This window comes from Ornithorhynchus anatinus, chromosome 10, assembly GCF_004115215.2.
Source record: "Ornithorhynchus anatinus isolate Pmale09 chromosome 10, mOrnAna1.pri.v4, whole genome shotgun sequence".
In the NCBI taxonomy this organism is placed as follows: domain Eukaryota; kingdom Metazoa; phylum Chordata; class Mammalia; order Monotremata; family Ornithorhynchidae; genus Ornithorhynchus; species Ornithorhynchus anatinus.
The window spans coordinates 46718570-46741462 of NC_041737.1; the positions used below are offsets into that span (position 1 = coordinate 46718570).

Here is a 22893-nt window from a genome sequence, read left to right on the forward strand (position 1 = left end):
AAGAGACTGTAAATACAATTCTCTAGACTTTAGTCGTTGTAAAAATTCCCCAGCCTTCACTTCTGACTAGGAGCCTTCCTTGGGTGTTATCAATCACACATGGAGAAACAGGAGAAAGGGAGGGGGTAGAAAGGGAACAGGGGATGATAACTGGAGCAGAGAAAGGACCATGTCTTCAAGCTAGGGAGGAACCCAGCGTGATAGTGTGGGCTGGAAACCTACTGCAGGGCTTCTGAAGGGGGCATCCTGATGGGGAAAGATGCCCTGGCCTTGAATGACAACTTCAGGAGTAGAAGTGATGGAGGGAGGAGCAGGTAGGAACTGTAGTCTGATGATCGAGATGATGGCAGGGGGAAATAAGGTCAAGGCTACTCTTCCTCCACATCTTCTCACAGCATCTTTCTACCATGAAGGAATCACCATCATTGGCAAGCCTGAGTAAAACTGTTTGATTGGTTTGCCTACTGGGTCAAAATTTAAAATTGCACCAAAGGTCATTAAATTAATTCAGACTAGGGTTGGGGGTGGGGTTTCCAATTCACTTCCAAACTATTTGAGTCAGGGCACTGGAAATGTGCTAACTGTCCAGAATTGACCTTCCAGGGGTGCTATCAAGAAAGAAGTAAAAGCTTCATAAGGAATGAGCATCAGGGAGGCAAGACAGAAGACAGTGCCGGGGGCTGGTAATAATAACTAGAACAGCCAAACAGGGTACAACATTTTTATGTGCACCACGTGACCGCAGTGGCTTTTTCAGTCACATTCATACTCGTGGGTGAATTTCACAGTCAGTGATGTCTTCTTTCAGTAAGAAGGACACTCTGGGAATGTATATATAAACTATATATATGTTTGACTTTTAAAGACCTCCAAGAAAGAGATCCAGCTACTTCCTTGGGAAGCCAGATTCAGATTACTCCCCCTCTCCAAATCGGATGAGCTCCGAGATGCTCGGTGGCTTGTGCTATCTTGCATGTAAGGGCACTGCCCAAAGTTGCCAAATGATCCCACACGAGGGATGACAGCCAACTCTCCTTTCCTTTGAACACCGCTTATATAAACTTTAACCTCGGTTCTAGTTGTCGGCTTCCAAAAGTTCCTTGAAACACATGATTCCTCCTCGCACCCCTATTACTTCCCCCTTCTGCCACACCTCCATAGCAGTGGGAGTGTGGCATGGATAACTACTGGCGTCAAGGCCAACCCCTGTTTTACTTTCTAACAATCAATCAAGCCGTTTCTATTTGGGTGACTTCAGGCTAAGGAGTCACCTAGATTGATCCATGTGCTCCCCTAAATTGCAGCCCAGGTTTTACCTGAGTAACAATGACAGGTGATAAGTCTTTCAAGTTCTGGATGTGTGACAGCAAGGAGTCCCGTAACGAGGCATGAGAGTCTGTGGGAAGCTCATAAAATGAGGTTTGAATCTTCATCTTCATCGTCTGGGCTGCAAAATAGCATGATTCCACATCCTGCCGGATCTGTAACAACTGGTCAGAGATTTCCCACGCGTGAACCTGAAAACAGATTAGAACAGAGACGTCATGGAGGAGAGGCGAAAAGCTAATTAACCAATTACAACATCTGCAAGGCTGACTTGAAAGCGAAAGGTTAGCCAGAACTCCCTTTCTAACATTTTGAATCCAACACTGGGAAGACAGAACCCAGGATGGAATGTAACATGGCACGTCGTACAGGCGTATACCACAAGCTGGCCCATTTCAGGAACTCCCTTACCACAGCACCACTTCTCTCCTTCGCTGACCAACCAAGCCTCACTGTTGGAAACCTAAGGAAACTTATCAATTCTTTCTCGACACTGAAGAGGTAGATCTTTGATAATATTGTGAGCGATGGAAATTTCAAATATAAGTGGTGAGAAAAAGGAGAGTATGTGAGAAAACCACTGTGAGAGCACCTTCTAACCTTGACTGTCCCCTCCTCCGGCCTCTACTCTGTCATTTCTAGGCTTTGCTGTCAGAAATGACCTTCCAGCTGTGGTGAAACATTTTCAAACCACGAGAAGCTGCTACATGTCTGCCTCAGTGGGCCTAGATTCAATTTTCCACACTGCTGCAGTGTTCTTGGTGAACATTTCACTGAACCTAGCATATCATGCTTTAGAACAGCTACAACCACCCTACCTGCTTCTTGAATAGTTTTTGCAGTTTACATCTTGGAAAATAGTGGAATGACTAAAGCCCCAAATTTGACCATTTAAATTCCTAGTTTTGGTCATAATCTGACTTGAGCTGAGGACTCATCTTGGAAGTCAACCATATGATGCTTCTTTTTTTCCTTCTTAACAGTATTTGTTAAGCGCTAACTATGTGCTTACTAAGCACTGAGGTAGATGCAACCTAATCACTTTGGACACAATCCCTGTTCCACTTAGGGCTCTCAGTTTTAATCCCCATTTTACAGATAAGGTAACTGAGACACAGAGAAGTTAAGCGACTTGCCCAAAGTCACACAGCTGGCAAGTGAAGCCGGGACTAGAATCCATGACCTCTGACTCTCAAGCCCGGGCTCTTTCCACTGAGCCATGCTGCGGTAACCCAAGTACGCCTACGGCTCCAGCTTAAAATTCCATCCAAGTACAGCTATTCTGCTGAGGCTGCCGATTTGAAATGCAATTACCTCCTGCCCCGAATCAGCGCCAAAGTCTGACTGTCAACTAACTGAGGTAGACACCCTGTGAGCAATTCAGCTGCCTGGGGTCGGGGGGAGGGAGGGGGCAGCCCACACTGTTTTATTCTGAATGACAGCCGGGAAAAACCTCGGCATTCTCAGGTATCCATTTCGGCTTGAACGTACTCTCCCTTCTCTGATACTGCAGGAGAATAAAGAAGAGGGGTGTGTGTGTGTGTGTGTGTGTGTGTGTGTGTGTGTGTATGTCGGGGCGGGGGGTGCTGTAGGCTACCTGAACCCCATGGTCTGCTCCCCCTTTCACACCATGGTTAAAGCAGCTCTGTGACTTAAGTGCTGTCTTTCAATAATACACTAGCTGGGCTTTTCCGATGGCAAATAAAAAGCAGCAGAATCCAAATCTCCCTTATAAAACCAGGTGAATTCAGAGCCGAAGCAAGTTTTGCTTATGGCCATCATCTGTAAGGAATCCCGACATTGCCTCGGGGAGTTTGCTCCTTGGTACCCCAACACCAAAGGGGAGCAGACTGGCTGCTCCACCTGGGATTTTCATAGTGACCAACTAGAAAAACAACCCCTTTGATACAGTGGCGGGGAGAGTCATTCTCAGGCAAAGTTACAAGACAGAATGGAAAAGTTCGACGAGGTGGGGAGTCTTCTGGGTGGGAAAAAGTTAAGTTCCAATCCTGCCTCTGTCAAGGACTCATAGCTTCAGAGAGAACACTGCACCCCTTTAAAAAGCTAGGAAGAGCAGGGCCAGCAAAATCCCATGCCCACCACCCACTGGGACCCTGCAATTATGCACTAGAAAGCACTCTACTCTTCTAGATTGTAAATTCATTATACGTAGGGAACATGTCTATCAACTCCTACATTGTACTATCCCAAATGCTTAGTACAGTGCTCTGCACATAATAAGTGCTCAATAAATATGATTGATTATCTAAGAAGGAACCTCATTCTACCTACCATCTCACTTTGAGTTTGAGTTTTCCTCCAATTCCGCTCCATCAAGATTTGGAGAAATGACATGTTGTAATGCTTCTCTATCTCTGGGTTTCACTTGGAGCTATCCAGAAAATGGTTGACCGGGTCACTAAGGTTAGGAAACAGCAGCTTTGTTAAATCATTCTTTCCTATGACCACCAAGGTAAGACAGCCCCACCACCCGGATCAGGCTCTGTGGGGACAAACCCAAGAGGGCCCAAACTGGACGCAAGTTTGCGATATTCACAAAAGTGATGAGAGCCAAGATACTCGGAATACACCAAAGTCAGGGTCACACAGCCAAAATATATCCAAAATGTTGATTTTCTTAGAAAAGTGGGTGCAAATACCACAAGGAATTTTTCAGGTATTTCTCTTTAAAAAAAAAATAACAACACCAAAGTTGTTTCCGTAAGCTCACATCATAAGGCACCCCCAAGCGTCTACCCTAACCTGTTCATTCTTTTGAAATTTCTTTCTACTGCACATTGCCTGAGGCTCTTCACCCGATGCCCCACCAGCTGAGAGGCGCAGGGAAAGTAAGGCAAGGGGAGAGGAAGCTGGGCTGGGCCTCTGCTGTCCAAGAAGGCCTCACAGGGGTCTTCCCTCACCTGAGGCCTGCCACCGCAGGGGGCACGACTCCAAGCATGGGCAGGCGGGCAGAACACAACTCGGGAATCCTGGATATTCCACCCAAGTTTGCTGTGAGGAGTAGTGTTGTGCACACATGGAACTTGGGGGAAGTGGAAGGGATGGTATTTTCATTTTCACTGTTTGTTATTTTGAAATTTATGATAAATTGCAAAAGTACACTTTTTCTGAGATTCTTTGAAACTGTCACTTCACTACTGTGAAATGCATTATCTTGGGAATCTCTTGCATTTTAAAAATCCAAACTTGTTTTAGACATGCCAGCTTCAGGAATTTACACGAGGGTCTAAAACGGTTTGCGGTTCTCCTCCTGACAATGGCAATTAAAAAGGAAACACAGCCTGAGATCTGTTCAGCAGTTCGGCAAATGGCAACATCCCTCCATTCGGCCAAAACAGAGATAAGAATAGATCTGATCTTAGCCTTTGCTTTGACTTGCCCCATTTTCATGATTTGACGCCAAGCTCCTCTCTGTAAGAGAGCAGGACTACATCTTCCCCTTGATTTTATTCCAAATCCCATTCTGCATCCTCCTTTCCCCATACTGAATGGCTAGCCAAGCAATGCCATGAACCCTTTAATTCTAACGCTACCATTTAACTTTTTGACTCCTCTTTGTTTGTTACAAGCAGCTAGAACAGCTGAGGTCGGGCACCGTACCACATCTTCAGAAATCAAGCCAACAAGGGAGTCTACCAAGTAGGCCCACGGAGATTGCTAACAAATCTATACTCCTCTAGACTGAAAAATGGCCAGTCCAGACGTGGCTAAATGCAAAGAGCACGGGCTTGGGAGTCAGACATCATGGGCTCAAATCCCAGTTCAGCCCGCTTGTCAGCTGTGTGACTTTGGGCAAGTCACTTAACTTCTCTGTGCCCCAGTTACCTCTTTGTAAAATGGGGATTTAGACTCTGAGCCCCACGTGGGACAACCTGATCACCTTGTATCCTCCCCAACGCTTAGAACAGTGCTTTGCACATAGTAAGCGCTTAACAAATGTCATTATTAAATTAACTAAACTGTCCAATTAAATCTGGAAAATTATCCTGACCCAAAAATACACAGGGCTCACTCCTTCACTCTTCCTCTCAAATCCCCTTTCGGTATCTAAAATCAATCACACCAGATATAACAGCAGATATATTTCAGGCTTTGACTTGGGGATCCTGTACCACTTTATATTACGCATCTGAGGAAGCTGAGGCCCAAAACACCTAAATAACTGAAAACGGAAAGACAAATTTCAGATAAAGGCATGGCTACCGAGTTGGCTGATAGGGTGACGTGGCCAGGGTCTTGAGGAAGCAAGCTCTTTTCGCAATGGGAAATGGGCCCCTTTTCGCTGAAGAGTGTCTAACGAGTCCAATAAACACCACTGTAAAATGTGTAACTCTTTCATGGTGCCTGCTCAGATCAATAGACAGACAACATGGTGGTAGCAAGAGGGAGAGGTAAGTGAAGAGAGGCATATGGTGGCCACGGCAGATTCACATGAGGTGGTGGCCGGGGAAGAGGCCGTCTTTAATACAAGGCAGCAGAGTAAAATGTTAGGGAAGTTGGCTTTGCCCTTCCCCCGCAGCACAGACACTCCTTCATTTTCATAGCAAAGGCACGCTGTCTGACAGCAAAGATGGCAGGAACGGTGGTGGTTAAAACATAAAAATAGGTCTTACCACTGCAGTAGTTATGGTAGAGAAAGCTGGGAAAGTATGGGCAAAGCGGTAGCAAGCCAGAGGGAGTCAGGGTGGAGGGGGAAGTAGAGGAGATGAGAAGAGCACAGTGAACTGGGGAAGTGAATGGAGTAAGCAGAGCCAGCTCAAGGTGACACACGGGAAGGAGGAGACGAAAAGGAAGACTAATATTTGGGGGGGGGGGGGGTCCAGGGAATTGCAGAAAGATGGCAAAGTAGAGAGACCCTGGCCTTTGGTGAAGAAGGAGCCATGGGAAAAGAGAGAAGCTAAGGAAGGTACCCAGTAATCATTCAGGACACATTCTCCCTTCTGTGACTCTACAGCCTTGAAAATACTGTATAATAATGGTTGCGCTAGTCATAGTAATAGAATTCTTGCCTCTTCTACCTGGAGGTTTCCTCGGGGATCAAACCTCAACTTACATTTAAAAAGGTTGGGTTTTTTCCTTCTGTTACTTTATCCTGGACAGGCACCCAGGGAATAACAATGGAGAGCTCTATAATAAGACCTATTTAATGATCATAAAACATCATATGAAATCTTCAGGGAGGGTGGGGGGGGAGAAGCCAAGATGTTATCTAGACGTTATGGCAACAAAAACTCTCACTTGCACAGCAATATAAACATATGTATACACCACTGAGAAGATGGAGAAAGAAAGAGATCTCACCACCGCCCGCCACTCCACGCTGCATCTATCACGCCTGAAAGGGACCAGGCTGAGATTTTCTTCTACTCTTGTTTTATGCTATCGGGTCGTCTCTGACCCATAACGATGCCATGGACGCATCTCTCCCGGGAAGCCCCACCTCCATCAGCAACCAGTCTGGCAGTGGATCCTTAGAGTTTTCTTGGTAAAAATAGGGAAGTGCTTTACCATTGCCTCCTTCCACCTGGTAAACTTGAGACTCTGCCCTCGACTCTCTCCCCTGCCACTGCTGCCCAGCACTGGGGAGTTTTGACTTGTAGCAGATTGTCTTTCGCTAGCCACTGCCCAAGCTAGGAATGGATATGCCTCTGCTCGACTCTCCCTCCCATAGTTGAGACTGGTAGAGTACTGAAAACTCCCCAGGTGTGACCCGGCTAAACCATCTCCTGACCTCCTCTGTCCTCACAACACTTGCTTTCTGACTCTCTAATGGACTCCATTTAACATCTTTATCAAATTAACATGCCTCATACCCAGGGAGTTAATGAAACAGAAGTGAGGCTGCTCCAGGATGGAAATCAATCTAATTCTCTGCCAATCCTGCTCTGAAGACCAAAGCTTGTTGGGGCTGTCAAAAACATTACAGCTTTGGAAGATGAACCAATGACTTCTTCCCTTTTCTTCCTCCTTCTTCAAAACAGCCCTGCAACTAAACAATCAAATCAAATACTGTCACTGGTCTCACTACAGACAGACCTTAATCTCTCTCTGGTTTAGAAGAGGTCTCAGAGATGGGTTTTCCTTCATAAAAGCTGAAGCTCTGGGCCATGGAGATCCAAAGCTGGTCTCCTTTGTGATGGCCAGAATTCTAACTGGATTTTAGAAGTTATTCTCTATGTTTCTTTTTTTTTTATGGCATTTGTTAAATGTTTTCCTATGTGCCGGGCACTGTACTGAGTACTGGAATAGATACAAGCTCATCAGGTTGGACACAATCCCTGATCTACATGGGGTTCACGGTCTTAAACCCCGTTTTACAGATGTGGTAACAGGCCCAAAAGTGAAATGATTTGCCCAAGGTCACAAAGCATACTCTAGATTATAAACTCATTGTGGGCAGAGGCTCAGCCCGCTTGTGTCTACCAACTCTGTTATAATGTACTCTCCCAAGTGCTTAGTACAAAGCTCTACACACGGTAAGTGCTCAATAAATGTGATTGGTGAAGCCAGGATTAGAACCCAGGTCCTTGACTCCCAGGCTTGTATTCACTAGTATCCACTATCCACTAGGCCATGCTGCTTCTTTATTTCTGTCTTGGGCTGCAGAGCAAGGGCCATTCCCACCTTTGGGGACACTGTTTTTAGACAAGGCCGTGGTGCCACAATCAGGTACAGGATGAGAGCGTGAGAAAAAATAACTCTCAGAGACAGAGAGTAAAGCTCGGGCCAGTGTTGGCCCATCTAGGCCTGGGTTTGTTGCCGGTCCCATTCAAAAATCTATTGCTGCACATGTTGGACTCTAAAATGCAAAGGCTCTTAGACCTGAGATAAAGAAAAAAAGAATCTGACCCATTTTATACTACAGACATACACACCCAAACACCGCTGTTTTTACATCACCCATCCTCACTCTCGTGCTAACTTAATCACAAGTCTTCAAGAACTAAACCCTTTCAAGTGTGCCAGCACAAAGAAACATGGAAAGAAAAAAAGATAAAACATCTGCAAATCCAAATTCCTTATGTGAATCTCTTTCTAAAGCAAAAGTCATTAGAAATTATTTGCAGTGTATGCAAAAGTGAATAAACAGGCTTCGCGGCTGCTTCAAGTCAGAGACAAAAGTATGGCTGTCTTTTCCTCAGGACAAATATCTGATCCTGAAATGCTTGAAATCAGGATCTGAGTGGAAAATGAGAAGCAGCATGGCCTAGTGGATAGAGCACAGACCTTAGAGTCAGAGCGACCTGAGTTTTAATCTCAGTTACGACACTTGACTGCTCTGTGACCTTGGGTAAGTCGCTTCACTTCTCTGTGCCTGTTACCTCATCTGTAAAATGGGGATTAAGACTGTGTCCAACCTGATAAGTTTATATCTACCCCAGCACTTAGCACGGTGCCTGACACATAGTAAGCACGTCACAAATACCTTTAAAAACATAAACAAAAAAAGAATATGAAGCAAATACGGAACAGAAGGAGTTGAGAAAAAAGACCTAATTTTAGTCAGTTAGCGGGATTTTTTAAATGATGTTAAGCACTTACTGAGTACCAGGCACTGTACTAAGTGCTGGGATAGATACAAAATAATTAGGTTGGGCACAGTCCCTATCCCACATGGAACTCACAGTCTTAATCTTTACTTTATAGATGAGGTACCTGAGGCACAGAAAAGGGAACTGATTTACTGAGGGTTGACTGTGTGCAAAGCACTGTTTTTAAGTGCTTCACCCTGAATTAACAAATACAAACAAATGTTCAATAGCTTGAGCTTCACTGGTCCACACACTTTTCCCACCCACAAAAAATGGAATTTCATTTTTCTGGAGGCCTCGCTGAGCTGGCTGCATTTCCAGTCACAGCATTTTTCAGAGGTGGATCACAATGTAGCCATGCAAATCAGTCAATCGATGGCATTTATTGAGCACTTACTGTGTGCAGAACACTGGACTAAGCACTTAGCACTGTCCAAAGGACAGAAACTTGCTGAAAGGGGCCAAACTGGAAAGTCCTAATGAGGATATATGAACCGGTTACAGGTGGCAAAACATCACGACTGCTGCATTGCCTAGGTGAACCTCAAAGTCCTAGCCGAGATGAAACAGGACATTTTCTGTGCCATCTTCATGTGCGAGTACGATCTCTACTTTCAAAATGGGGAAACAGAGGCACTTATTTGCCCCTGGCTGCAGGGAAAAAAATCAGTAAAGAACTCCAAGTCTTCCAAAAAGTAGAGAAGCAGAGGGGCATGACTTATAGCTCTGGGGACCCCAATGTGGCTGTTTGGCCACGAGACTGAGAGAAACGGATTTGCAGAGATCTTGAAACTATGCCAGAAAGCCGGGCTGGCTGGAACCAGGCCAGGGGAAGAGAGGCTCATACTTCGGGTTCAAACCCAGATTAGGAAGCAGCATGGCCTAGTGGATAATGCCTGGGAGTCAGAGGACTTGGGTTTTAATCTCGCTCCGCCACTTGTCTTCTGTGTGACCTTGGGCAACTCACTTTAACCTCTCTGTGCCTCAATTTCTCAAGTGCAAAAATTGGGAATTCAATACCTTCTCCCTCTTATTTGACAGGAACTGTATGTGGCCTGATTAACTTGTATCTACCCCAGCGCTCAGAACAGTGCTTGACACATAGGAAGCGCTAAATACCATGTTAGAAAACAAAAAAATCCTCTTCTGTTCCTTTGTGCTGCCTGACCTGCTGCCCAGGAGACACTTCGCTTTTAGGGTGGGAGTGGGAAAAAAAAAAGAGTAGAAACAACAGCCACCTTTGAAGAAAGGAGAAGGCCACCACTTGAAAGCTAGAGCTTGCCAAAGTGAAATCACTACAAAGCTGGCATTTTTAACAGAATCCCTCTGGAGAGTGCTTATTGTTGTGAGAGAAAGACCAAGGTGCCATTTACTATTCTCTAGTCCACATGCAAACAGTGGTGGAGGTTTGCAAAACACCCTTAACCCTGGGGCCTCCATGCCTACAAGACCCGGTGGCTCGGTGACCTCGCTTTAATCTCTAAGGCAAAAAGAAGTTACCATGACCTGTGTCTGGGAGTCAGCCATTTTTTCCTGCTGAACCAATGGGAGAAATAAGAAATCAAAATTATTTCCCCTGGTTTTAGAACCACTGATTCCGACCCAAATAACGCTCTCCCAAATAAAACTTCTTCAAAATCTCAGATCTCCAGAAAATACCCTAGATAACGTCCACTGCTGTATTCTTGATGCTTATCCACCACACTTCACCAGACAGAGCTCAACACCTTCCCGGATCTCTGATCTTTATCGACTGTTGGGATGGTTAGACCTCAAATATGCTGGTCCCCGTTTTGCAGGAGGGAAAAGTGAGTCACAAAAGATGTGACCATTCGCCAGCAGGAACCAACGATGCAGCTGGAAAGAACCCAAGAGCCCTGTATGCTGCTCCCTGCCCTGTACTCATGCCTGCTGCTCTTCCATTTAGATGTCCGGGGAACCCAGTCACGTGCTCCAGTTAGAGGCCCCATAAGCATCCAGCCTTCCCACTTCGCCGTCCTTTCTCCCGACCTGGGCTGGGGGCCACCAATTCCCCACCTGGACGTTTCCCAAGGGGCCATCTCCCTCGAACCCTGTGGCTACTAGTCAACAGCCCTCCTCATGGCAGTGGGTTTCAAAGGCACTGCAACTAGGGGATCTTTCCCACTTAACCATCTAATTCCGGCCGTCCACTTGACAAAGCCTTTACACGGGTTTTCAAACGGCTGCTTCTGTGAATGTGCAGTGGCTCTGGCCCAGCGAGCCTTTCACTGGCTGCCCCTAAGCCCCTCATTATCCACTTTCAAACACATGCGAAAAGAGCTTCTTGCTTTTTTTTTTTTTTTAAATGACGCGCTGTTGCTCTGTATGACTCATTTCTATCTGGATAGCTCAAACTGCCAATTCCACTGAAATCACTGAACACACCCTTAAAAACGCACACACATAAACCCAGAAAGCAGACAGATTCATTAGCTGCCAGGAACCGAGAAGGGATGAGTGAATGCTGTTTATTAATCCTATCCAAATACCTCAAACTAAGGCCAACTAGCTAGAACACTTAGTTGAGGGTTAGGACGGAGCTCACTGGTTCAACTGCAAAATGGAATCCAGAAATCTCAGCAATAAATAAGCCAACCGGTCTTGAAAAGTCTGACTTCACAAAACCAACAAGGAACGGCAAAGAACCCAACAGCAGTAGCTTCGAGGCTGAAATTTCCCCGGCCACCCAATCAATGATTCATTCACTGAGTAAGACCTTCAAGGAGGAAGGCCCCAGGAGCCTCCCAGCAATCCATACACAGGATGCCCGATACAAGAACCAGGGTTCCAGAGCACGGGGTCAGAGAATACCGAACAAAAAAAGCAAAAAAATCCCACCTAACCCCTTCGAGGCTCAGATGGGTCCTGTGGCACCGTAAGACCTGAAGCTAGAAAGATAAAATTTTCTGAGCCCAGGAAATACAATTCTTCCGAGCCAGATAAGGACAGAGTGGGTCTGGTTTGACTGAAATGAAAAAGGAATTCTGAACAGTCCCACCTAGACCACAGAAACAGACACTGCTTGTCTGACACAACAGATTGTCAGTTGATGACAGATACTTATTTGGTGGGAAGACGAAGGAGAGTGTGAAGGAAAAAAGAGGAGGTATCATTAAAAAGAAATCGGATCGGATGACTGTTACTAAGCCAAGGGCTCTTGGTTCAATTTCATTATTTTGTTAGGTGGCCTGAAACTAAAGAACTTTCAGGGCTGGCCTCCTCACCTCCGAGACAAAGAGGGGATGCAGGGTCAAAAAGCCCATTCTGAGAGGAAAAATTTTAGAAAAGAATCACAAGGAAGTTGCCAGCCCCTCATAAAGTCTCTCAGCAGGAGAAACTAAACGCAGCTGGAAGCCAAACCAATTCTACTTCCAAGGCTTGTTTCCAGAGCCAGAAGCCCAGAAGCCACCTCTGATTCTGACAGCAATCTCCACAACAATTGGAACGATGAAAAGGAGGAAAAATACTTGCCTTAGGGAGGAAAAAAAGAATTCTTGAGAGAAAAGCATCTGGGTCCAATTCTGGCCTCTTACTTCTGAGTAGTTTATTTTCAAATAAACATCCTGAGTTAGAGATCATTCTCCACCCTTCTGACTGACATACCAGATAGGACACCATTCCAGGGAGGGACAAACAAGAAGGCCACTACCTCAACCTACGCTCAGAAGACTTCAGGTCCTGGCCTGCAAAGCTCCTCCTCAATCCCAGAGAACCAGTCGCCTACGATCAAGAGTTGGGCGACTGGAATCTCTGAAACCGGTCGTCTCCTCGTTGCTCAAAAAGTTGCAGGGCAGAACACTTGGCAAAAAAAGGATCCCACGTCACCATTCCCAGGTACAGGAGGACCTAAGGTGAAAAGCCAGTGAAGGGCATATGTTAGGACCGAAATTACTGCCGGGTGGGTCCGTGATGCTCCCCGGAGTCCTAGACCAAATCATATACCTGGTCAGACCCTACAGCAGTCCAACTTGGCAATGAGCCACGAACTGAACAACACAGCATATCAGGATCTCCTGCAACCCCAGGGTTCAGACTGGCATCTCCAAGCCCAGGCCAGAGCAAAACCATCATCTAGGGATGGGGGCAAAGACTGAACTTCGCTGGAGCAATCGCTTTAAAATAGGAAAACAACCAGAATCGACACATCTTATGCAAACCAGGTACTGCCCCTATGGTTTCTGGCAGTTCAACTAAACTCCTCTGGTCCCCCGTGCTATCTGTTGCCGACTTGTTCATTCCAAGCGCTTAGTACAGTGCTCTGCACATAGTAAGCGCTCAATAAATACTACTGAATGAATGAATGAAAGTCAGAGTATCATAGGTCAAGTCCAAAAAACCCTCAGGAGAAAAAAACTCAAATGAAAGACAGGGCTTCATAACCCTCCCTCATCTTGGAATCTCGGGGATATCACAGGATACCTACAAGTATTGCAAGTACACTATGACCTCTGAGAAATACGAACAGGTTGGCACACACCAGACAATATTTCTATTTGCCAAAAAAACAGAAAGAACCTCCTCTGGCATCAAACCAACAGCCGAAGGGCAGCAGAGGCTTCTAGCCCAGCTCTGATCTTGCCCCCTGGGAGCTAACCATTTAGTCTGGAGAGTTCTTTGCCTTCTTCAAGGATCTGGGATCCATATGGTTCCCTTGATTTGTTTCTAATTTCCTTCCTACTCCAGTGCTCTACTCATCCAAGCAGTTCTTAATTTCTCCCCTCATAAATGCAAGGTGAAGGCAAAAGTGACCAAAATGGCCTAAACCAGCTGCCACACCTTTTCTTCCCTTGTCTCCGACAACAGCGAGAGGTACGGATCCAGAGCGCAGATGTGCCCATTTCTCATTAGAAATGTAAATTCCAAGTAGCCCTGGGGGGCGGTCCCTGGCAGCTTGTCAGCACAGTCTAAATCTTCAGACCACCACCCCTAGCCCAGGACCCCAGCTGCCTCGAGCCAGCCAGCTGCCAGGAAGAATGCCAGGCTGAGCAACCAGGGCTCCAAGGCAAGACTCTACTACAATAGCAATAGAAATGCAATCGCTGGGGCCGCGTATACGCAGGCTGCTTGCCTTTCTGGCACTCCCTAATCTGCCCCAAGTGAGAGGTGGAAGAGGGAGAGAGGGCAAGAAAGGGTACTTCCTCCTCTCCGGAGAAAGCAGCTTGGCTTTCAAAGGTGTGTCTTGTTTTGGTGGTCACATGGCTCGGGGGAGCAGGATTGTACGTTCAAACCCCTGGATTTCAAGATAAATCAGAGTCACACCAACCAAGAAACCGAGGCCCCCCCACATAAAGGGAGAGGTCCAAAGAGAAAGCGCCGGGAGTTCTAAAGGGAGAAAGTAGCAGCGTGGCCTGATGGCAGTCAGGACCTCGGTTCTAAACCTGGCTCCACCGCTAGTCGGCTGTGTGACCTTGAGCTAGTCACTTCACTTCTCTGGGTCTCAGTTACCTCATCTGTAAAATGAGGATTAAGACTGTGAGCCCCATGTGGGACATGGGCTGTGTCCAATCTGATCACCTTATATCTATCCCATTGCTCAGACCACTGACTGGCACATAATAAGCGCTTAACAAATACCATTAAAAAAGCACGTGAGGAATCCAGAAGGGGATATACTATGACCTCTAACCTGTGTAATCTGATATACGAGGGAGAAAATTCCCCAAGAAACGGAAGCCAAACCAAATCACACTATGCCAAGGTAATTTGGTCCATCAGTCCCCAGGGCCCGGTTTGATTTGATTTGCTGCTTCATTGTTCCCGTGAAAGAGCAGCTTCCTGCCTATCTTTTCTGTTAACCCTCCCTTCCCTAGACAGACGTTTCTGGTCCACTCTGAGTTTACACAGTTTATATTTTGTGGAAGAGTGGCCAACCCTCCAATGCTTCCTACATCTCCGGGAGGCTTGATTAGCCAGGTCATCCCACTTTGTTCAAACCGATATGGCCATCCAGCCAGCACCGGCCCCAATAAGTACACAGCCAACAAAAATCTTCATCGGAACAAAGAAATATTTCTTCGAGATTCAGAAAGTTCTACCGGAAGGTATATTTTCACGAGGAGTTTTGGGATGTAACATGGCGGGACAATTACGGAAAGCTCTTCTGACAACATGGTCTGTCCTTGAGGTCGGAAATCATGTCTTACTAATTCTGACGTACTCTCGCAAACACGCAGTACAGTGCTCTGCACACATTACGTGCTCAAGACAATGGACTGACTGGTTAGACTGCCACATGGTAGGAAACACATGGAACTGTGCCCATCCAACAGGCAACACACATGGGGCGAGGACTAAAATATGCATTTTCTTTAACACGGGGTTCTAAAACACAACCTCCACGTTATAGGAAAATTGACCAAACTTCAAAGAGGCCTGGCACAGGAAATGCTGGATGGCACTATTATTACCTTTGTTAAGCACTTACTATGTGTCAAGCACTGTTCTAAGCACCGGGGTAGATTCAAGTTAATCAGATTGGACACAGTCCTTGTCCACATGGGGCTCACACTCTAAGTGAGCCCCATTACCCTTTGGTGGTAAATGGCTAGTATTTTAAATAAAATGATCAAGGAACAGACCTTAACTTAGGAAAAGACTGATCTATATTTATAATAATAATAAAAAATAACAATAATAATAATTATGGTATTTGTTAAGCACTTACTATGTGCCAGGCACTATACTAAGCGCTGGGGGTGTGGGGAAAACAAGCAAATTGGGTTGGATACAGTCCCTATCCCACTTGGGGCTCACAGTCTCAATCCCCATTGTACAGATGAGGCAACTGAGGCCCAGAAAGTGAAGTGACTTGCACAAGGTCACACAGCAGACAAGGGGCAGAGCCGAAATTAGAACTCATGACCTTTCAACTCCCAGGCCCATGCTCTATCCACTACATCATGCTGCTTCTCTAAGAAAATAACCCATCCCCACACACTTTAAGTTATTCCCAACTTCACTGTTTACTACCCTCAAAAAAAACACTTGGGGTACGTAGACTATGAGCCCCAGGTGGGACAGGGACTATCTGTATTAATCATCTTCTAACTACTTGTTAAGCACCGCCTCCTCCCAACCCCCACAAAAATAGTGCTTATTAGCAGCAGCTTTGTTTCCTTCCTGTCACAGGTCCACGGAAATAAAACTGGTGGGCTTCATGACTTGACTTTTTTTAAAAAAGTTCTTTTATAATTTCCTGAAGGATAGATAGACAATTTCTTCTTGAAGCAACTTCTGCTTGTGAAGCCGACCCGAGAAAACTCGAGGCCAGCCATGTGCTCTCTCTCCTCTATAGAGGAGAAAAAACAGCCTTGGTGCTGACAGAAACCTTTCAAAACTGCCTGCCAGTTATCAACTTATTCATCCTTTCCATAGCTTGAGAGGTTCACTGAACTCATCAACAAACTGAGGGCAAACTCCAACTCTGTCATTATAGGCAAAGTCATTTGCATTCCTCAGCCCTTCACTCTTTCTATGCATAATAAGGAACTATTTCACAAGAATAACAGATAGGAAGTCATCAAAAGTTGAAAATATAAAATGCCATAAATGCTGGGTCTAGTTAAGCCACAATTATGGAGATAGGAACTGCGTGTAAAAATTAAATAACTGTCAAATTGTATTTATTGGGTGCTTAATAATAATAATAATAATAATAATAATAATAATGTTGATATTAAGCGCTTACTATGTGCCAAGCACTGTTCTAAGCTCTTGGGAGAGTACAATACAATAGACACACTGACATCAAAGCCCCTTGGAAAAAATTAATGCACCATATTATTTAGAGAAATCAGCAACTCCTTTTGTCCTCCTGACATTCCTGAGGAATAGGGTGGGGCTACTATTATTATTCTTTCACAGATGAGAAAAGGGAGGCTACATGAAGTGCCCACTGTTAAAAATAGAATTCAGATCTTCCGAGGCTCTCCCCATTGGCTCACTGTGCTTACTTCCTATCCACTGACAATTCCCAAACCTTATTTTAATCACGAGTTCAAGTCACTTCCCCCACCAAGCCTTTACCAGAGCTGCTAACAAGGAGCAAAAGCGAGCAAGGGTCTGTTCTTTTCCTACTTACTCCGTGCCACGGCACTCTAGGTGCTAACGTACTGGAAAATGACCAAAAAGGGTGGGGAGGAGAAAAAAAAAACCACCAATAAAAACCACTGTCCATCCTAATAACCACTTTTCAACATTAACGTTCTTGATAAAAAATTAAGACTCTAAACTCCTTACACATTGGCTGAATATAGCATAATGGATATATAATGGACGGATGAGCGACGGTCAAACAATCCCTAGGTTAGAGACAAGAGAAATACACTTCACCCCCTCCACCAAGCTTTCATACGAGTTAACGAAAGGATGTTTGACTGTTTCGATTTTTACCACTTCTCCGTCCCCGTAGTGGGGTACCAGCAAGACACTCAGCTCATCAGTGCCGACTGGAATATTTACTTTTTGAACCAAGAAATGAAAGGGACTAAAGGAAAATTAAGAAGGCGGAATGTTGGGGGGGGGGGGAGGAGAAAAAGCAAAACCCGGGGAAATGGCACAGATTTTAATAATATTATGTCAACCTGAGTAACGTTTGTCCTTCTCATGGCGTTTAACAGTTGCTCAAGGGTCGAGATCTCTGGGACTCGGCTCATCGGAAAAGGGGGTCGGGGTCAATCGAGGAGTTGGATTGAAAACGCCTGGACCGCTGTCTCTACTGTTCTCTTCCAAGCGCCTACTACACACTAGGCACACACTAGGTGATTAATAAGTACTACCGATTGTCGGAAAAAAGAAAGGGGAAACCTATGAGGGCTAGACCAGGGAGAGGGGTGCAGAGGGGAAGAAACAAAGTCAAGTGCAGGAAATGAAGGTCAATCTAACAGTGGGATTTACTGAGCGCTTACTGAGCGCTTATTGAGCGCACAGCACTGCTCTAAGCACAACATAACAAAATCGGCAGACACGTTCCCCGTCCATAATGGACATCTGGGGTTCAGAACGGAGAATTATGAATGGGAAGCATTCATTCATTCACTCCTTCAATCGTGCTTCCTGTGTGCAGAGCACAGTACAAAACACTTGGGAGAGTACGATGTAACAATAAGCAGACATTCCCTGCCAAGACAAGCTTACGGTCTAAAGAGAAGTAGAGATCGGGGGTCGTGGCGGAGTTTGGGGTGCTGCCGAGGGTGGGCCTGGTTCTTCCTGGGGAGCAGCAAGGCTGGAACCTTAATAATAATAATAATAATAATAATTATGGTATTTGTTAAGTGCTTACTATTTACCAGGCACTGTACTAAGCTCTGGGGTGGATACAAGCAAATCGGGTTGTACACAGTCCCAATCCCACAGAGGACTCTCAATCTCAATCTCCATTTTACAGATGAGGGAACCGAGGCACAGACAAGTCAACTGACTTACCTAAAATCACAGCAGACAAATGGCGGAGCCGGGATTTGAACCCATGACCTTCTGACTCCCAGGCCCGGGCTCTAGGATGTGGATTCGAATTCCGACCCCGCTAATTGTCTACTGTGTGACCTTGGGCAAGTCACTTCACTTCTCCTGGGCCTCAGTTACCTCATCTGTAAAATGGGGATTCTGGCGGTGAGCCCCACTTGGAACAGGGACTGTGTCCAACCCGATTTGCTTATATCCACCCTAGCACTTAGAATAGTGTTTGGCACCTAGTAAGCACTTAAATACCATCATTATTATTATTCTCTATGCCTTCTTGAAGATTGAGAGCCCCACGCAGGACAGTCTGATCACCCTGTATGGCCCCCAGCGCTTAGGACAGTGTTTGGCACCTACTAAGCCCTTAACAGATACCATTAGCATTATTCTCTATGCCTCGGTGACCTCATCTGCAAAATGGGGATGAAGACTGGGAGCCCCAAGTGGGACAGTTTGCTTACCCTGAGTGTCCCCCAGCGCTTAGGGGGGTGCTTGGCACCTAGTAAGCCCTTAAATACCATCATTATCATTATTATTCTCTACGCCTCGGTGACCTCATCTGTAAAATGGGGGAGAAGACTGGGAGCCCCCCATGGGACAAACTGATCGCCCTGTGATCCCCAGCGCTTAGGACAGTGCTTGGCACACAGTACGCGCTTAATAAATACCATTATTATTTTCTGTGCCTCAGTGACCTCATCTGTAAAATAGGGGTGAAGACTGGGAGCCCCACGTGGGACAACCTGATCACCCGTGCGTCCCCCGGCGCTTAGGACAGTGCTTGGCACCTCGTAAGCCCTTAAATACCATCCTCATTATTATTCTCTGTGCCTCGGTGACCTCATCTGTAAAATGGGGGTGAAGGCTGGGAGCCCCACGTGGGACAACCTAATCACCCGTGCGTCCCCCGGCGCTTAGGACAGTGCTTGGCACCTCGTAAGCCCTTAAATACCATCCTTATTGTAATTTTCTGGGCCTCGGGGACCTCATCTGTAAAATGGGGGTGAAGGCTGGGGAGCCCCACGTGGGACAACCTGATCACCCCGTGCGCTTAGGACAGTGCTTGGCACCTCGTAAGCCCTTAAATACCATCCTTATTATAATTTTCTGGGCCTCGGGGACCTCAGCTGTAAAATGGGGGTGAAGGCTGGGGAGCCCCACGTGGGACAACCTGATCACCCCGTGCGTCTCCCAGCGCTTAGGACAGTGCTTGGCACTTAGCGGGCGCCCGGGAAATAGCCTGGTCATGAAGAGGGGGGAGAGAAGGGGGAGGGGAAGGGGCTCCCGGGCGGGGCAGTTGGTGGGGCGTCGGGGCGGGCGGTGCCGGGCGGTGCCCCCCGCTGCCCCCCGCTGCCCCCCGCTGCCCCCCGATCTTACCGAGCGCTGTAACTCCCCCAGCCAGAAGGAGGCGCGCTCCTTGCCGCTGGGGTCCGGGTCGTGGTAGAGCGCCTGCACCGCCTGGTACACCAGCTGCAGGCTCGGCTTCCCCCCTTCCATGGCGGCGGCTCCGGCGGCTGCTCGTCCTCGTCCTCCCGCTCGGCGGCCCCGTCTCTTCACTGGCGCGGCGGCGGCCGCTCCCCGGCCGGCGCCATCTCCTCCTCCTGCTCCTCCTCGGCCGTTACCGGGGCGGGGAGGGGGGTGCGCCGGCAGGCCGTCCCCGCCCGGAAACACCGCCCCGCGGCCCTCGGGTTCCGCCCCTCTCCTCCGCCGCTCCGGGGCCGGACGGAGGGCTCGGGCTCCCGCTGCGCCCGCCGCCCCGCCGATCTGCTCTACCGGGCCCGGCCCCGCGCGCCCACACCCCTCCCCGGCCCCCCGGCAGAGCGCGGCTCCGGGCGGACCGGAAGCGGGGACACCCGGGCCGCAGCGCACTTCCGGCGGGGTCGCCGCAAACTCCTTCCCCCCTCACCGGAAGTGCCCGCCCCGCCCCGCCCCGCCCCGCCCCGAGCCGGGGGGACGAGGAGGAGGAAGAGGCGCCTCCAGGCCTTGGCCGCTTTGGGCCTTTCGGCCTCTCTCTTCACCCCCCACCCGGGACACAGTGATAATCAGCCATTCCATCCTATTTATTGAGCGCTTACTATGGGCACAGCACTGTACTAAGCGCTTAGAGTGAACAATTGGGCAACAGAGAGAGACCACCCCCGCCCCATGACGGGCTCACAGTCTAATCGGGAGAGACAGGAAAGGAAAACAGGACAAAACATGCATTCATTCATTCGCTCAATAGTATTGACTGAGCGCTTACTGTGTGCAGAGCACTGTGCTAAGCGCTTGGACTGCACAACTGGGCAACAGAGAGAGACAGTCCCTGCCCCATGACGGGCTCACAGTCTAATCGGGAGAGACAGGAAAGGAAAACAGGACAAAACATGCATTCATTCACTCAATAGTACTTACTGAGCGCTTACTGTGTGCAGAGCACTGTGCTAAGCGCTTAGAATGAACAATTGGGCAACAGAGAGAGACAGCCCCTGCCCCATGACGGGCTCACAGTCTAATCGGGAGAGACAGGAAAGGAAAACAGGACAAAACATTCATTCATTCATTCGCTCAATAGTATTTACTGAGCGCTTACTGTGTACAGAGCACTGTACTAAGCGCTTGGACTGTACAACTGGGCAACAGAGAGAGACAGTCCCTTCCCCATGACGGGCTCACGGTCTAATCGGGGGAGACAGGAAAGGAAAACAGGACAAAACATGCATTCATTCATTCGCTCAATAATATTTATTGAGCGCTTACTATGTGCAGAGCACTGGGCTAAGCGCTTGGAATGGACAATTGGGCAACAGATAGAGACCATCCCGGCCCCATAAGGGGCTCACAGTCTAAACGGGGGAGGCAGAGAGCAAAACAGAACAAAACATTCATTCATTCAATAGTATTTATTAAGCGCTCACTATGTGCAGAGCACTGGGCTAAGCGCTTGGAATGGACAATTGGGCAACAGATAGAGACCATCCCGGCCCCATGACGGGCTCACAGTCTAATCGGGGGAGGCAGCAGAGCAAAACAGGACAAAACATTCATTCATTCATTCATTCAATAGTATTTATTGAGCGCTTACTATGTGCAGAGCACTGGACTAGGCGCTTGGAATATACAGTTCAGCAACAGATAAAGACCATCCCTGCAGAATGACGGGCTCACAGTCTAATCGGGGGAGGCAGCAGAGCAAAACAGGACAAAACAAAAACAAGACATCATCAAGATAAATAGAATCAAGGAGATATTCACCTCATTAACAAAATAAATAGGGTAATAAATAATATATACTTATGAGCACAGTGCTATAATGTTGGTATTTGTTAAGCGCTTACTATGTGCTGAGCACTGTTCTAAGCACTGGGGTAATCAGGTTGTCCCTCGTGGGGTTCACAGTCTGAATTCCCCCTTTTCCACATGAGGTCACTGAGGCCCAGAGAAGTCAAGTGATTTGCCCAAGCGACACAGTTGATAGGGGGCGGAGTGGGGATTAGAACCCATGACCTCTGAGTCCCCAGCCCGGGCTCTTTCCACTAAGCCACCCCGCAGTGCTTTTCAACGGTTCTCCACCGACGGCTTCCCCTCGTCTCTTCCTTAATAATAATAATGTTGGTATTTGTTAAGCGCTTACTATGTGCCAAGCACTGTTCTAAGTGCTGGGTACAAGGTAGTCAGGTTGTCCCACATAGGGCTCACAATCTTCATCCCCAGTTTCCACGTGAGGTAACTGAGGCCCAAAGAAGTCAAATGACTTGCCCAAGGTCACACGGCTGACAAGCGGCTGAGCAGGGATTAGAACCCATGACCTCTGATTCCCAAGCCCGGGCTCTTTCCACTAAGCCACGCTGAAGACCGTGAGCCCCATGTGGGACAAACTGCTTACCTTGTATCTACCCCAGAGTTTAGAACAGTGCTTGGCACCTAGTAAGCGCTTAACAAATATCATAATTATTATTATTATTACCTTGTATCTATCCCAGTGCCTAGAACAGGGTTTGGCACATAATAGTAATTACGGTATTTCACTCATTCAGTCGTATTTATTGAGAGTTTACTGGGTCCAGAGCACTGTACTAAGCGCTTGGAAGTTAAGCACTTACTACGTTCCAAGCCCTGTTCTAAGCGCTGGGGTAGATACAAAGTAATCAGATTGTCCCATGTAGGCCTCACAGTCTCAATCCCCATTTTGCAGATGAGGTAACAGAGGGACAGAGAAGTGAAGTGACTTGTCCAAGGTCACACAGCAGATATGGGGCAGAGGCCGGAATAGAACCCACGACCTCTAACTCCCAAGATCATGCTCTTGCTACTAGGTCATGTAAGCACTTAACAATACCATCATCATCATTTAATAGAGTTGCTAGCGGTTCTTGATTTCTCTTTTTAAAAATAGTATTTAAGTGCTTCCTATATGTCAGGCACTCTAGTATTAATAATAACGGTATTTGTTAAGCGCTTACTATGTGCCAGGCACTGTACATAGCACTGGGGTGAATACAAGCTACTCAGGTTGGACATAGTTCTTGTCCCTCATGGGGCTCACAGTCTTAAT

The 22893-nt window shown here is 47.2% G+C and overlaps 1 protein-coding gene across 3 annotated transcripts in view; it reads right to left on the reverse strand.

Moving 5' to 3' along the window:
* TNPO3 (transportin 3) overlaps positions 1 to 19989 on the reverse strand; it is a 60018-nt gene extending 40029 nt beyond the window's left edge. For 2 of the 3 annotated variants that reach the window (XM_029073340.2, XM_029073339.2), the window contains exons 1-2: positions 19737 to 19989; positions 1317 to 1517 (exon numbers count right to left, since the gene is read on the reverse strand). In XM_029073340.2, the coding sequence (XP_028929173.1) occupies positions 1317 to 1517; positions 19737 to 19856 (321 nt within the window). In that variant the 5' untranslated portion in view covers positions 19857 to 19989. Of the gene's footprint in view, positions 1 to 1316; positions 1518 to 3618; positions 3746 to 19736 lie in introns of all 3 variants that reach the window. The other variant, XM_029073341.2, reaches the window with a different exon arrangement.
* Positions 19990 to 22893: the final 2904 nt, after the last annotated feature.